The sequence below is a fragment of the Trachemys scripta genome, chromosome 17 (assembly GCF_013100865.1).
Source record: "Trachemys scripta elegans isolate TJP31775 chromosome 17, CAS_Tse_1.0, whole genome shotgun sequence".
NCBI lineage: Eukaryota > Metazoa > Chordata > Testudines > Emydidae > Trachemys > Trachemys scripta.
This window is the reverse complement of record NC_048314.1, coordinates 5,018,918-5,032,802: the sequence shown is the minus strand read 5'-3', so window position 1 is coordinate 5,032,802 and position 13,885 is coordinate 5,018,918. Positions and strand designations below refer to the sequence as shown.

The following is a 13,885-nucleotide window of genomic DNA, read 5'->3' as shown; positions in this document are numbered from 1 at the left end:
TAGTGTGTGAACTCCAGAGCTGGGTGCAACTTTCCTGACGGAGCATTCTTCCATCAGAAAATGCCATTTCATCACAATAAAAACTTTCTGCAGGAATGTGTTGATTTTGACAAATTCTGTTTTACAAAATTTTTGCTTACAAGTGTTTCAATAAGGTCAATACGATCAGAAAGGAATATTTTGATTTTTTGTTTTGAAATGCCTTTTCATTTACAAATGTATTTGAGTTTATACTCTATTATAAGTTATAATATAGTGTAAAATAAAAGGTTGGAATCAAAATGAAACATTTCAATTTTATTTAAATAGCACATTCTGACTGACCTGAAACAAACCATTTTGGAAAATTTCGTTTCACAACAAATTTCAATTTTTCATTTTTGTTTAGATTTGGAACGAAAACAATTTCAGAATGTTGGCATTTCCTGCTCAATGAAAATGTCGAGTTTCAACTGGCTCCAGGAATAGGGTTGCCAACCCTCCCGGACTGGCAGGGAGTCTCCCGGAATCAGCCACGATCTCCTGGAGGCTATTGAAATCAATCCGGGAGATTTTAATAGGCTGCTAAAAGTCTGGTTGGTGGCACAGCGAGGCTAAGGCAGCCTCCCTACCTACCTTGGCTCCACATGGCTCCCGGAAGCAATCTGGCTCCTAGACGCAGGGGTGGCCAGTGGGTCTCTGCGCGCTGCCCCTGCCCTGAACGCCAACTCCACAAATCCCATTGGCCAGGAATCGCGGCCAATGGGAGCTGCGGGGCCGGTGCCTGCAGGCAGGGCAGCGCGCAGAGCTGCCTGGCCGCCCCTGAGACTAGGAGCCGGACATGCCAGTCACTGCCGGGAGCCACCAGAGGTAAGTGCCTCCCAGCTGGACCCCACATGCCTCAGCCCCTCCCACACCCCAACCCATTGCTCCAGCCCTGAGCCTCCTCCTGTACTCAAATTCCCTCCCAGAGCCCACACCCCCTCCTGCACCCCAACCCCCTGACCTAGCCCTGAGCTCCCTCCTGCACCCCAAACCCCTCATCTCCAACCCCACCCCCAGAGCCTGCACCCCAGCCAAAGCCCTCACCTTCTCCCACACCCCAACCCCTTGCCCCAGACCTGTGAAAATGAGTGAGGGTGGGGGAGAGCAAGCGACAGAGGGAGGAGGGTGGGGTGAGCAGGGGGCAGGGCCTCAGAGAAGGGGTGGAGCAGGGTGTGGCCTCTGAGAAGGGGCGGGGAAGGGGGAAGTGCACAGGTGTTTGGGTTTGTGCAATTAGACAGTTGGCAACCCTATTCATGAACCACCTTCTGGCTTTTCCAGATGAAAACAATGGGCCAGATTCAGCCCTGGAGTATTGGAAGCACAAACCAGGGAAGTCAATGGAGCTGCACTTCCTTAGACCAGGGCGGAATTTGGCCCCAGTTACAGCAGTGCTGATAGGAGCATTTGGAAGCCTTGTCCTGGGGGCTAGAGCCAGGAAACTGAGAGTTAGTAGTTGTGGGTTCTAACAGTGGTGTTGCCACTGACTTACTATGTGGCCTTGAACAGGTCACTTAACCTCTCTCTGTCTCTGTTTCCCAACCTGTGACATGGTATTTAGCTGCCTCACAGGATGGCTGTGAGGCTTAATCAATGTCTGCAAAGGGCTTTGAGATCCTTGCAAGGTGTTATAGAAGTGCCAGGTGTTATTGTTATTGTTATTAACGACAATGGCTATCACAGTCACACAAGTCTTTCACACACACAGTGTTTTCTCCTCAGTGATGGATCTCTGGGACTGGGATACTACAGAGTCTCCAAACCAAAACCTCTGGGGCCAAGACGAGGTGCCATGAAGAGAAATAGTGACAGAAGAGCAAAGCCACCTGGGGTTGGTCACTTACCGCACAGCATTGACACTCGGTTCGTAAAAGCCTTGTCTCTGTGGAGAAAAAACAGCATCTATTTCATAGAGCCAGATTCCACGCCAGAACGGACCATTGTGATCATCTAGGCTGACCTCCTCTATAACACAGGCCAGAGAACTTCCCCACAATGATTTGTAATAGCTTGTATCAGACAGTAATGCAGAGTCTGAGTGAGAGTTTCAGTCTCTGACATTTTCCCTCCTATTCTCCTGTCCACACTTGTCATGCAATCAATCACCATTCTAGGGACAGTCATCAAGGCCACTCCACACTGCTGAGCAGTGTTGGCAGTGGCAGCCCCCTCTTCTCTGCCCACCCCAGCCAGTGGAGACCAACCTACTTGCGCGTTCCCCTGCTCCTAACATTCACATGACAGTGCACCCCACTGCCCTGAAGGGTAGGTCTGTGGTGGTGCTGGGCAAGGGAGTTAAACATTACATAGACTCTGCTTCAGCAGCTTTAATTCAGTGCAGAGAAAAGAACGCTCTGCTCAGGGAACAGAGATTTATGTGCCTCATCTGAGCCCTTTGGAGGGGTGGAAGGATATCTGCAGTGATATGGCACTTAGAGGGCAGGAATTGCTAGGCAGGGGGAGACGTGCGGGACTCAGAGCCCCAGGAAAACCTCTCAGCTACACTAAAATATTATGCAAAAAGAACAGGAGTACTTGTGGCACCTTAGAGACTAACAAATTTATTTGAGCATAAGCCCACGAAAGCTTATGCTCAAATAAATTTGTTCGTCTCTACGGTGCCACAAGTACTCCTGTTCTTTTTGCAGATACAGACTAACACGGCTGCTACTCTGAAACCTAAAATATTATGAAGTCCGTGACAGGTTCTCATCCTGATGGATGCCTTGGCTGGGGACCCTAAGTGGAGCTATATGACAGCGATGCCATTACATGACCTTGCCATGCATAAATCAAGTACCATCAGTTGTTGCACTGTCCCACTCACCTGTGGCCTGAGAGGCTCAAATCCGATGTACTCGTCATTGGGAATGACGGAGGAGATCACCTGCCAGAGGACAGATCAGATCAGATTCTGGATCACATGAAGGAACAGCAAGACCTTTGGGAATCAGCCACTCACCCTGGGTTTCCCATGAGCGAGTCCCTAGCACCAAGTGGCAGGGCTTAACAAAACGTCACTGCACACAATGGAGAGTGCAGAGCTGCAACCAGGCAGTAACCCCATCTACTCCAGGGGCCTGGTTTTCTAGCTCTTGCCACACTGGTTCCCTGCATATCTGTGGGTGAATCTGAGAGTACAACCATTCATTTGCGCTGTACTCAAGAGGCTCCTGGCCTGTGACACTTACACAAAGGGTGCAGAGGTCACAGAAATGAGAAGAGAAATCTTCTGATGACCTGCTAATATTCTCCGAAGGGCATTAACCAATTAACAAAAAAGTCATCCCACAACAAGTGGGAATCTGCTACAGCTCAGAGGGTCAAACCCCGTGGGACTGGTTAGGTGAGCCTGCTTGTCTTGAAAGTGTCATTTTTCAGCATAATGACAAAACCAAGGATTCCCTAAGTACCTGATGAGCACTTTCAGAGGCTCACAATCAGCAAAGATACAATGGTATCATCACACAGAGCAGTGTGGAGTCATGCTCTATTTACAGAGGGCCAGATCGTGTCTCTCACTGGGCACTGGCACAGGGCAGGGAAGGAAAGAAGCCCTTTGCTTGTTGCTCATCTGGAAGGTAGCAATGTAGTTGAGGGGGGAGGGATAGCTCAGTGGTTTGAGCAGTGGCCTGCTAAACCCAGGGTTGTGAGTTTAATCCTTGAGGGGGCCACTTAGGGATCTGGGGCAAAATCAGTACTTGGTCCTGCTAGTGAAGGCAGGGGGCTGGACTCGATGACCTTTCAAGGTCCTTTCCAGTTCTAGGAGATAGGGATAGGTATAGAAGCAGTGGGTGCCAGGCTGCTATTCCCACTCGTGGGCAGTGAGTGAATGGGCAGGGGTGGGCAGTAGGCATCTCCCTGCAACATGCCGGCCAGTGCAGCTGAGTCAGCTCAAAGGGGGAAGTGTGCTGTGCCAGGAAGAAGGCTAGCGCAGCTGACTTTCCCCAAGAAGGGAGGGGGAAGCAGGGCCCAAACTGTGTCTGTCTTCACTACAGTGCTAAGAGTGTAACTTGAGTGTTGCCCCAGCCCGACTCCCACCCAAATCTCCAATTGGAGCTAAGTGGTACTTTAAGTTGGAGAGAGTTGGCCTGTCAGGGGGGTGGGTTGACGCTGGAGTGCTGCTGATGCAGCAGGTATGCAGCAACTCAAATTACAACAACTCATCAACTGCTAATCCACTCTGCTAATCCAACCAGGATACGTCTACACTACGGAGACTATCCTGCATAGCTATGTCAGCATAGCCCCATAGTGTAAACGCAGCTTACGCTGACAGAAGAGGTTCTTCTGTCGGTATAGGAACCCTACTCCCCAAACACCGTTAGCTATGTCAACAGAAATAGGTTCTTTCTTCAACATAGCTGTGTCTACACAGGGTGTGCTTTTTCATGCCCTTGACCAACATAGTTGTTCAGCATAGACCAAGCCTCATTCTGTGCTGCTAATCCAATCGCTCTGTGTAATTTTAGTGTTGTTTTGCAGTGGGGTCACTCTCACTTGCGTGTATTAAATCAAGCTAACTGTTGCAGTGAAGAAAAGCTCTTAGTTACTATTTGGTCCCTGCTCTGCTCCTCAGGAAGTGCAACTATGCACCACCTTCTATTACAGGTAAGGTTCCAAATGACCCATATTTCCTGCAACATCTTTCCACTCACAAACAGTCCTGTAACTTCAGCCACATCAGTTTCCCTGTCTGTAAAATGGACACAATAACCCTCACTTTGCTGGGGGTGAAGGAGAGGGTTACATAACTAATGTTTGTAAAGCACTTTGTGATCTTCAGAAAAAATGTACTACACAAGAGCTGAGTATTTATTTAGTATTTAATTTCAAAATAAATTTCTCATGGATATAAAAAGCCCAACCACTGAGGAGCACTTTCCTTATGGACAAAAATGCTTCCAACAGAGCCCTGATTATTCCCCTCCACTTGTGAAATTCACCTTGCTCCAGGCAAGGACAGATGGTAGGAAAACACTCAAAGCTAGAAAAGTGACAAAGGAAAACCTGAAAGACTGGTTCCTAACAATGGAGCCATTGCACTTAGGGTCTAAAGAATCTCAGCTGATATTTCCCAGGCACTGTGGCTGGCAGAGGGCCCAAGCAATGTTACTCTCAGGAGGCTGTCGGTGCTGTGGCTGGTAGAGGACCCTGGATCTTAGTTTGCTCATTGCTGACCTTAGTCATCAGGGCACCATGCTAACATTCTTACACTAGGATTGACCTTTCTGCAACCTAGGGGGCCTTACCTTGGGTTTACCCAGGAAATCTTTTGAATCCAGCTGCTCAACTTCCTCCTTTCGTGGTCTGAAAAATTCCCCCAGGGGAACATGTATGGGCTCCAGGAAGAGATGATTCTACAGTGAGGGGAAGAGATCAAACCAAGGACACTAGATATCATTAACCACAGCTTAACATTTAAAAGAGAAAAGTAAATACTGCTTCCCGATGGGGTGTGGTCAATCCAGGGAATTCAGTGTGGCAGAAATTATGGGCTTGAAAAAGTGTGACCTGGACTTGACCAACATGTAGAGGCTAAGACAGTTCACACTTCTGGGTATAAGCCAATTTCTGGAGATATCAGGGAGGGGTGAAGGGAAAGCGTGAAATAAGATTTGCTAAATAAATCTCTAATCTGCTTCTCCTGTTGATCTTCCTTGATTTTATTATTCTCTGTAAATTGTAACTAGAGTCTAGCACTCAGATCCCAAAACAAGCAAATAAATGTTTAAAAAAGTACAAAGAATGGGATGAAAATAATACTGAAAATAGCGTAATGCCATTTTGGGAATCAATGGTGCAGTCTTCTCTGGAATATTATGTTAGCTTCTAGTCACTCTACCTCATACAAGTCATGACAGAAATGAAAGGGGTTCAGGGATGGGTCTTAAAAGTCATTAGCAGCATGGCGAGAGATTTGTACAAGGAGAAAATGAAAACTGGGACTTTTTCCTTTGGAGAGCAGAGGTGTAAGATGAGACATGACAGAGGTATACAAAATAATGACCAGTCTAGAAAAGGTAAATCAGGAGCTCCTGTTCATCCTCTTTGATAATACAAGAACAAGATATGAAATCAAAAAGCAACACAGTTAAAACAAATAAAAGGAAATACAGTGCTTAACTTGTGAATTAATAATTAACCTCTGAGGCTCATTGTGACAAGATATCACTGAGGGTAAGGATTAGCCATTTGTATGGACAATAAGAATATCCAGAGTTACATTCAACTGAGTTTTTAAAAGCATTTTATAGGGGAGAACATCACCGTGCTTTAGAACAGTGGTTCTCAAAGCCGGTCCGCCGCTTGTTCAGGGAAAGCCCCTGGCGGGCCGGGTCGGTTTGTTTACTTGACGCGTCCGCAGGTTCGGCCGATCGCAGCTCCCACTGGCTGCGGTTCGCCATCCCAGGCCAATGGGGGGCGGTGGGAAGCGGAGGCCAGCACATCCCTTGGGCCACCCCCATTGGCCTGGGACAGCGAACCGCAGCCAGTGGGAGCCGCGATCGGCCGAACCTGCGGACGCGGCAGGTAAACAAACCAGCCTGGCCCGCCAGGGGCTTTCCTTGAACAAGCGGCGGACCGGCTTTGAGAAGCACTGCTTTAGAACACAAGCAGATCCCTAACTGGCAGCAGCTACGAAGAAACTTTCCCTATGACCAGATTATTCCATAACTGTCCACTATGGGGTTACTTTCCCCTTCCTCTGAAGCAGCTGGTAGTGATGGAGACAGGATACTAAAGTAGATGGACAATTGCTCTGGCAGGCTATCACACCTTCTATGCTTTGAAGGGAAAGGCACTGTAGGCAGGTGGCGGGCGGGGGCAGATAGAACAGCTGGAACATCCCAATCTTTGGAGTGCTGATAACCCAGGTGGAGGCTTTTTAACTTGGGCCCTGTTGCGGAGTGTGGGGGAGTCAGGGCCCTGCACCCCCGGCTTCCTGCGATTCACCATGACTCTCAGCCAGCCAGTAAAGCAGAAGGTTTATTTGGATGACAGGAATACAGTTCAAGACAGGTCTTGCAGGCACAGACAACAGGCCCCCCCCCTCAGTTAGGCCCAGCTTGGGGTCCCAGGGCATCCCAGCCCACCCCCCTTTGGGGGGTCAGAGCCATCTCTGCCTCCCAGCCATCTCTCCAGCCTGCTTCCAGCACTCCCCTTCAGCGACCCCTCCCACCGCCTTTGTTCAGTTTCCCGGCCCCGGAGTCACCTGGCCTCCAACCCCTTCCTGGGTTCTCATGTTACAAGCTCAGGTATGTTCCCTCGGGCAGACTCCCCTCCCCCGATGCAGACCATCCCAGCCACACTCCCCTGTCAGCATTCACACACCCCAGCAAGAACAGTCCCAGTTCGTCACAGGCCCTATGAAATGTATCCCCAGGACTCAAATCCCCAGGGTTTAAACCTTTATAGTTAAGGCTAAGATTTTGTCACCGATATTGTTAGTAAAAGTCATGGACAGGTCATGGGCAAAAAAGAAAAATTCACGGAAGCCCTGACCTGTTCCTGGCTTTTACTAAAGATATCCCTGACAAAATGGGGATCTGCGGGTCCCCAACTTGCCTGAAGTGGAGCAGCTGTGCAGGAGCTAGGAGCCGCCTGCAGCAGCTGGGGGCTGGAGGGTACCCCGCCACCTGAAGCTCTAGGGGCCCACGGCGGTCAGGAACTCGGGGGTTCCCCTGCCGCCCAAGGGCTTGGGGGTTCCCCTTCCTCCAGCAGCTCTGCGAGCTCCACCACCCACGGCAGCTGGAAGCTCTGGGTGTTCCCCCACCGCCCGCGGCGGCTGGGAGCTCGGGGGTTTCCCCGCCACCACAGCGGCTGGGAGCTGCAGGATTCCTCTGCTGCCTGCAGTTCCTGGGGCCCACGGCACCGCCCACGGTGGCTGGGAGCTCCAGGGGGTCCCCCTCCATATGTGACAGCTTGGAGCTCTGGGGGCTGCCAGCGGTGGCAGGGGTACCCCTTAGCTCCCTGCCCCTGCGGGCTGCGGGGGATCCTGCAGCTCCCAACTACCGGAGGCTGAAGTCACAGAGGTCGCTGGAAGTCATGGATTCTGTGACCTACACAACCTCCATGATTAAATTGTAACCTTATTTATAGTCAGTCTCACCTGCACCCACTCAAGGGCAACATCCAGGCTTGTGGTTCTTCCTTCAGGCCTCTGTCTGATAGCCTCCTCCAGGGTTATTCTAGCTTCCTGCCACAGCCCAAGCCGGCACTGCACTGCTGCAGTATTGTACAGCACCTAAAACCAGCAGTAAGAGGATGAGACTCTCACCAGCAACTCAAGGGAATCAAAACAACAGGAAGTTCACTGAAGCCAACCAAGTGCAGAAACACAAGTGAAACAGAAAGGTGTGTCCAGAGCATCCGAAGAAGTGAGGTTTTTACTCACGAAAGCTTATGCCCAAATAAATCTGTTAGTCTTTAAGGTGCCACCAGACTCTTTGTTGTTTTTTCAGAGCATCACAGACACAGCAACCAGCTCAGCCTTTCCTCTGCTATTGATCACGGGGATGCTGCTGCGAGAGCGATCTGACAAAACTTCACATACAGCGTTCAGAGAAAATAAACTCTGCGCTTCATGAAGCTATGCTGCTAGGCTGCTGTCATGTTATGTTATTTAAACTGGGACCATATAGAACATGGTTGCAACCAAAGTCCTGTAGTGGCACCAAATCTTGCATAAAGGGGTCAAATGAGGTGTCTAAGACAAGGTTATGGTTTGCTGGTTATGATTATGCTGTCTATATGTGTGTATCAATTTTGTAGTTGAAGTTATTAATATTGGCTCTATACTGTCTGTATTTCAAACTTATGCTATGCTTCTGGGAAACATCCCAGACAAGTTGGTGTTAGCTCTGCCTAGCCTGCTTGATGGCCCATTAAGGACCATCAGCTATGCAATTGACCCATGGAGAGAAGGCAGTTACGCCTTATAACTCAACAAAGTATGCAGGAACTTGCCCATGTGACTCCAGACTCCATTTTGCTGTAATTTTCCACAGTAAGAACAAAGAGGTGTTCTTACACCTGGAAAAGACTATAAAAGGTTGATGCCTCTCCTCCATCTTGTCTTCAATTCTGCTTCATACCTCTGGAGGAATTTTGCTACAAACTGAAGCTCTGAACAAAGGACTGATGACCCATCCCTGGCTGGGGATGTATTCCAGAGACTTGATTTTGAACCTGCAGTTTATTTCATCACTGCTACAAGCCTGAACCAGGAACTTTGCTATTACTGTTTGTAATTGATTCTATTTAACCAATTCTAGCTCTCATCTATATCTCTTTCCTTTTATGAATAAACCTTCAGATTTTAGATTCTAAAGGATTGGCAACAGCGTGATTTGTGGGTAAGATCTGATTTGTATATTGAACTGGGGCTTGATCCTGTGAGATCAGGAGAACCTTTTTCTTTTAATGGGGTATTGGTTTTCATAACCATTTGTCCCCATGGCACTAGTGGTGATATTGGGAAACTGGAGTGTCTAAGGGAATTGCTTGTGTGACTTGTGGTTAGCCAGTGGGATGAGACCAAAGTCTTCACTGTCTGGCTGGTTTGGTTTGCCTTAGAGGTGGAAAAACCCCAGCCTAGGGCTGTAACTACCCTGTTTGAAGCAATTTGTCCTGAATTGGCACTCTCAGTTGGGTCCCGCCAGAACCGCATTGTTACAGCTGCATACAGCAAGCTCAGAGCCTTTGGGTCAGATCAGGACTAGCCACCAGGGTGCTGGAAGCAAAGAGGTACATGGGGCAAAAAGAGGAAGAGTTCTCAAAGAAGGATCATCTCTGACAACATATGAGGCACTGTAGGTTAGTCCCTCTCTAGGCACCAGTGGCTCTAACATTTTCCCTGTGAGTGTTTCCTGGCTTTCTGCAAGCGTGTATCCTGCTGCTGTGATTCCCTTGTTCTGTGGCAGGGATAGGCAACCTTTGGCACGCGTACGGAAGGCGGCACGTGAGCTGACTTTCAGTGGCACTCATACTGCCCAGGTCCTGGCCACCGGTCCGGGGGGCTCTGCATTTTAATTTAATTTTAAATGAAGCTTCTTAAACATTTTAAAAACCTTATTTACTTTACATACAACAATAGTTTCGTTATATATTATAGACTTATGGAAAGAGACCTTCTAAAAACGATAAAATGTATTACTGGCATGCAAAACCTTAAATCAGAGTGAATAAATGAAGACTCGGCACACCACTTCTGAAAGGTTGCCGACCCCTGTCTGTGGCATACACTGTGCTCAACGACAGCACATTCACTAGTCACACCCTGGGAGGAAAAGCAGTGGGGAGTCACATGGATAAATATGTGCTCTTCTACAGAGATCAGACAATAGCCAGGCAACTTAGTATGAGGATCCACCAAGTCTTGAATGCTGGCTGGAAGAGGCTGGCCCAGAGGTGCTAAGCTTGGTCCAGATGTCAATAGCCAGATGTTATATGGGGTGCCTGTAGCATTCCTGCAGCTCTCCCCGACCTCAAAACCCAACACTCTCCCCAGATCCCATGTGTTATTAATATGGCAGGTTAGGCCTGCACACACATGTACAATGAACACCAGAGCATGTAGCACATACACAGTTAGCAGCGCTATAATGGAACACACCTGGCCCAGTTATCAAATGTGGGCTTCCTAACAAGGTGTCCAATGCCCACATTTAGGTGCTCAAATCAACCTCTAGGCTCAATAAATTAGCATTTACAAGCCCAAGAGGCAATGTAAGCATCCTAATGGGAGACCTGCATGTAACTCTAAGGTGCCCACATTGAAAAGCTGGGCCCAGGATATAAAAAGGTAGGTCTGTGTCTGTGATTTGGAAGTAACCTTTGGGCTAGTGGAGATAAGCAGCATTAAGGAGGCCACAAGAATGAAGAGCATTACCTGCCTTCCCTAGGAGTGTGCATTGCTGGCAAACCCAAGGAGCAGCACTGGCTCCTGCCTCAATAGTTACTGCCCATCCTCCTGATCAGAGGGGAGAGACTGCAATGCTACTGTTCTTCTAATAGATAAAGAAAGAAGAAAAAGAGGTGGTGGGAAAGTTGACCAGAAGATCCCCCTCAGCTAGCATTTAAGTTGAGGACAGAGCAGTGGCTTGTTGGACAGTGGCACCAAGGGGAATGGAGCTTGGGAGATGTCCGAGTGCAGTGTTTTCCTCAAGAATTGAAATTGGGGGGCGGGGTCGAATTTACGGGGGGAAGTCAGGGCTGATGAGGGGTGAGACCAGGAGGATAAAAGGTGAGCTGTATGGCATCACTGTAAAAATGGAAAAATGTTTCATGACCATTTTATTAGATTTAACTCATGTTTTAAAATCATCACACAAATTAAAGTAGGCTACTCAAGCCTTCTAACTACGTCTACATCCTTCTTGGTTTCTTGTTATAATTTTGCACAACTCTGTTAATGAACTTCATGAATGCAACGTGTTCATCTTTGGTGGCTTCTCGTGTATCTGGTACTTCCATTACTTCAACTGATGTGCTCATTAGTTCAGTCACATGATCAGGCAGAAGGCGACTTCTTTCAGAACACAAAATTCTATTCAATGATGAAAAAGAACGCTCAACTGTAGCTGTTGTGACTGGGAGTAGCAAGAGATGATTTCCTACTACTTTCATCCCAGGAAACATAGCATAAAGATCGGGTCGAGCCACGAATGATGATAAAAAAGAAGTGGAAGTCAAATCTTCATTCATTCGTCGTATGATATTCCACTGTGTGTTCAAATTCTCTATTCTATCCTGAGCACATGGCAGCCCCATTGCTGGTAGTGCCTCACTCCACTCAACTGTCGGTGTTTTATAAGACAGGAATCTGTAAAAGCTACGTAGAGGTTGAGTAGAATCTAGAAGTCACTGTTGTAGATTTTTAAGAATCAAGTCTGTGTATTTTTTCAGTTCTCTTAACAAACACTTCTTGTCCTCTTCACTTAAGGATTCAATATAAATGCCTTCATTAGTCAACTTCTGGACTGAAGTCTTTGTTTCTTCCAGTGCTTTTACAATGGATAGCTCTGATTGATCCAAATGTAGCTTCTATTGCTGGACAAAGATCTACTACTGTTGTAGCCGATGCCTGGATGGCATTGTTTAATGACCCAAGTGGTTTCAACAGCAGACTTACGAGAGAGAGAATAGCAATAGTCTTCTCTGAACGTAGTAGCAAAAGTAATCCACCAGCCTCACTACTTAGATCCATCCCATCTTAGTAGATACTTTCCAAAGCCAGTAATAACAGCTGGAGTAATTTTAAAACAACAGCCAAGGATCGCTCATGAGAAAGCCAGAGGGTTTTCCCAGGTTGGACTAATTTGAACTTCAGTCCCAGTGTATCTTCTATATTTTCCAAGATATTCTGTCTTTTTGGACTCTTGCTGAAAAAAGAATATAATGAAAACATTAAATTTATAGCTTTTTAAATGTCTTTTGAAGAGTCTGCAGCTCATACTAGCACTAGTTGGAGTAGATGAACTCTGCAATGTGTATAGGAGAGATTAGAGTTACATTTTTTCTCTGAGCAAAGCTTGTGCTCCACCATGTCTTCCAGAGAAGTTTGCAGCTCCATCAAATGCACAAGCAGCCATCTATTTGGGGTCCAACTGTCAAGCATTTAACTCTTCTCAGATGTTGGTTGTCACAGATGCAGCCGATGTGTCTTCTATAACTTGAACATCTAGAAATGCATCTACTGGCCTACCACTGACATCAAGATAACATACACAGTGACTTAATACTTGATGTCCATTTGCATCGGTGCATTCATCAGCCAAGTATGCAAATTTTTTGAAAGTGGTAAGAGTGTTCTTCGCTTTTTCAACTGTTGAGTCTTTCACTGTTGCACCACATGCTTCTAGCCCAGGGGTCTCAAACACGCGGCCTGTGGGGTGATTTTCTGCGGCCCGCGAGCCCCTCACAGCCCCCCCACCCTCTCCCAGTGTTTACCAGAGCGGCTCCAGCCGGACGTGCACCAGGAGCAGGGCATGCTCCCTGCCTGCCTGCCCTGCCCTGCGTGGCTCCGGGAAGAGGCTGGAACATGGGGAAGGGTGGGGGCGGAGGGGCTGTGTGTGGCTGTTGCTTCAGGCAGCGCCCCCAGCAGCTCCAATTGGCCGGGAACGGGGAACCGCGGCCAATGGGAGCTGCTGGAGGCGATGCCTCAAACAACAGAAACACACAGCCCCTCCGCCCCCCCTTCGCCACGTTCCAGCCTCTTGCGGTGGCAGGGCAGACAGGCAGGCAGGGAGCCTGCCCTGCCCCCGGTACGTGCCATTCCAGATCCTGCTCCCCGAAACCCTCCTTCAGCCAAACCCCCTGCCCTGAGCCCCCTGCCATACCCTGCATCCCGACCCCCTGCCTCACCTCGCACTCCTCCTGCATCCCAACCCACTGCCCTGAGCCCCATGCCGCACCCCTCCTGCACCCTGACCCCCTGCCATACCCTGCACCACTCCTGCACCCTGACCCCTGCCCTGAACCCCGTCACACCCCGCACTCCTCTTGCACCCCAACCCACTGCCCTGAGCCCCCTGCCGCACCCCACACTCCTCTTGCACCCCAACCCACTGCCCTGATCCCCCTGCTGCACCCTGTACCCCCTTGCACCCCAACCCCCTGCCCTGAACCCCCTGCTGCACCCTGCACCCTACCCCTTGCTGTACCCCTTTCCCCTCCTGCACCCCACACCCCAACTCCCTGCCCTGAGCCCCCACCACACCCCACACCCCTCCTGCACCCCCCAGGGGCAGGGAGGGGGCAGAGTTGGGGTGGAGATTTTGGGGAAGGGGTTGGAATGGGGGCAGGGCAGGGGCGGGGCCTCATGGAAGGGGTGGAGTGGGGGCAGGGCCGAGGGCAGCAGGCG

General features: G+C 49.0%; 1 protein-coding gene across 1 annotated transcript in view; it reads right to left on the bottom strand.

Annotated features, from left to right (window-relative positions):
- Window positions 1-13,885, bottom strand: part of NOXA1 (NADPH oxidase activator 1) — a 39,141-nt gene that overhangs the window by 9,850 nt on the left and 15,406 nt on the right. The window contains exons 4-7 of the mRNA XM_034752042.1: window positions 8,132-8,266; window positions 5,274-5,381; window positions 2,849-2,908; window positions 1,866-1,903 (exon numbers count right to left, since the gene is read on the bottom strand). Coding sequence (XP_034607933.1) covers window positions 1,866-1,903; window positions 2,849-2,908; window positions 5,274-5,381; window positions 8,132-8,266 — 341 coding nt within the window. The remainder of the gene's footprint in view (window positions 1-1,865; window positions 1,904-2,848; window positions 2,909-5,273; window positions 5,382-8,131; window positions 8,267-13,885) is intronic.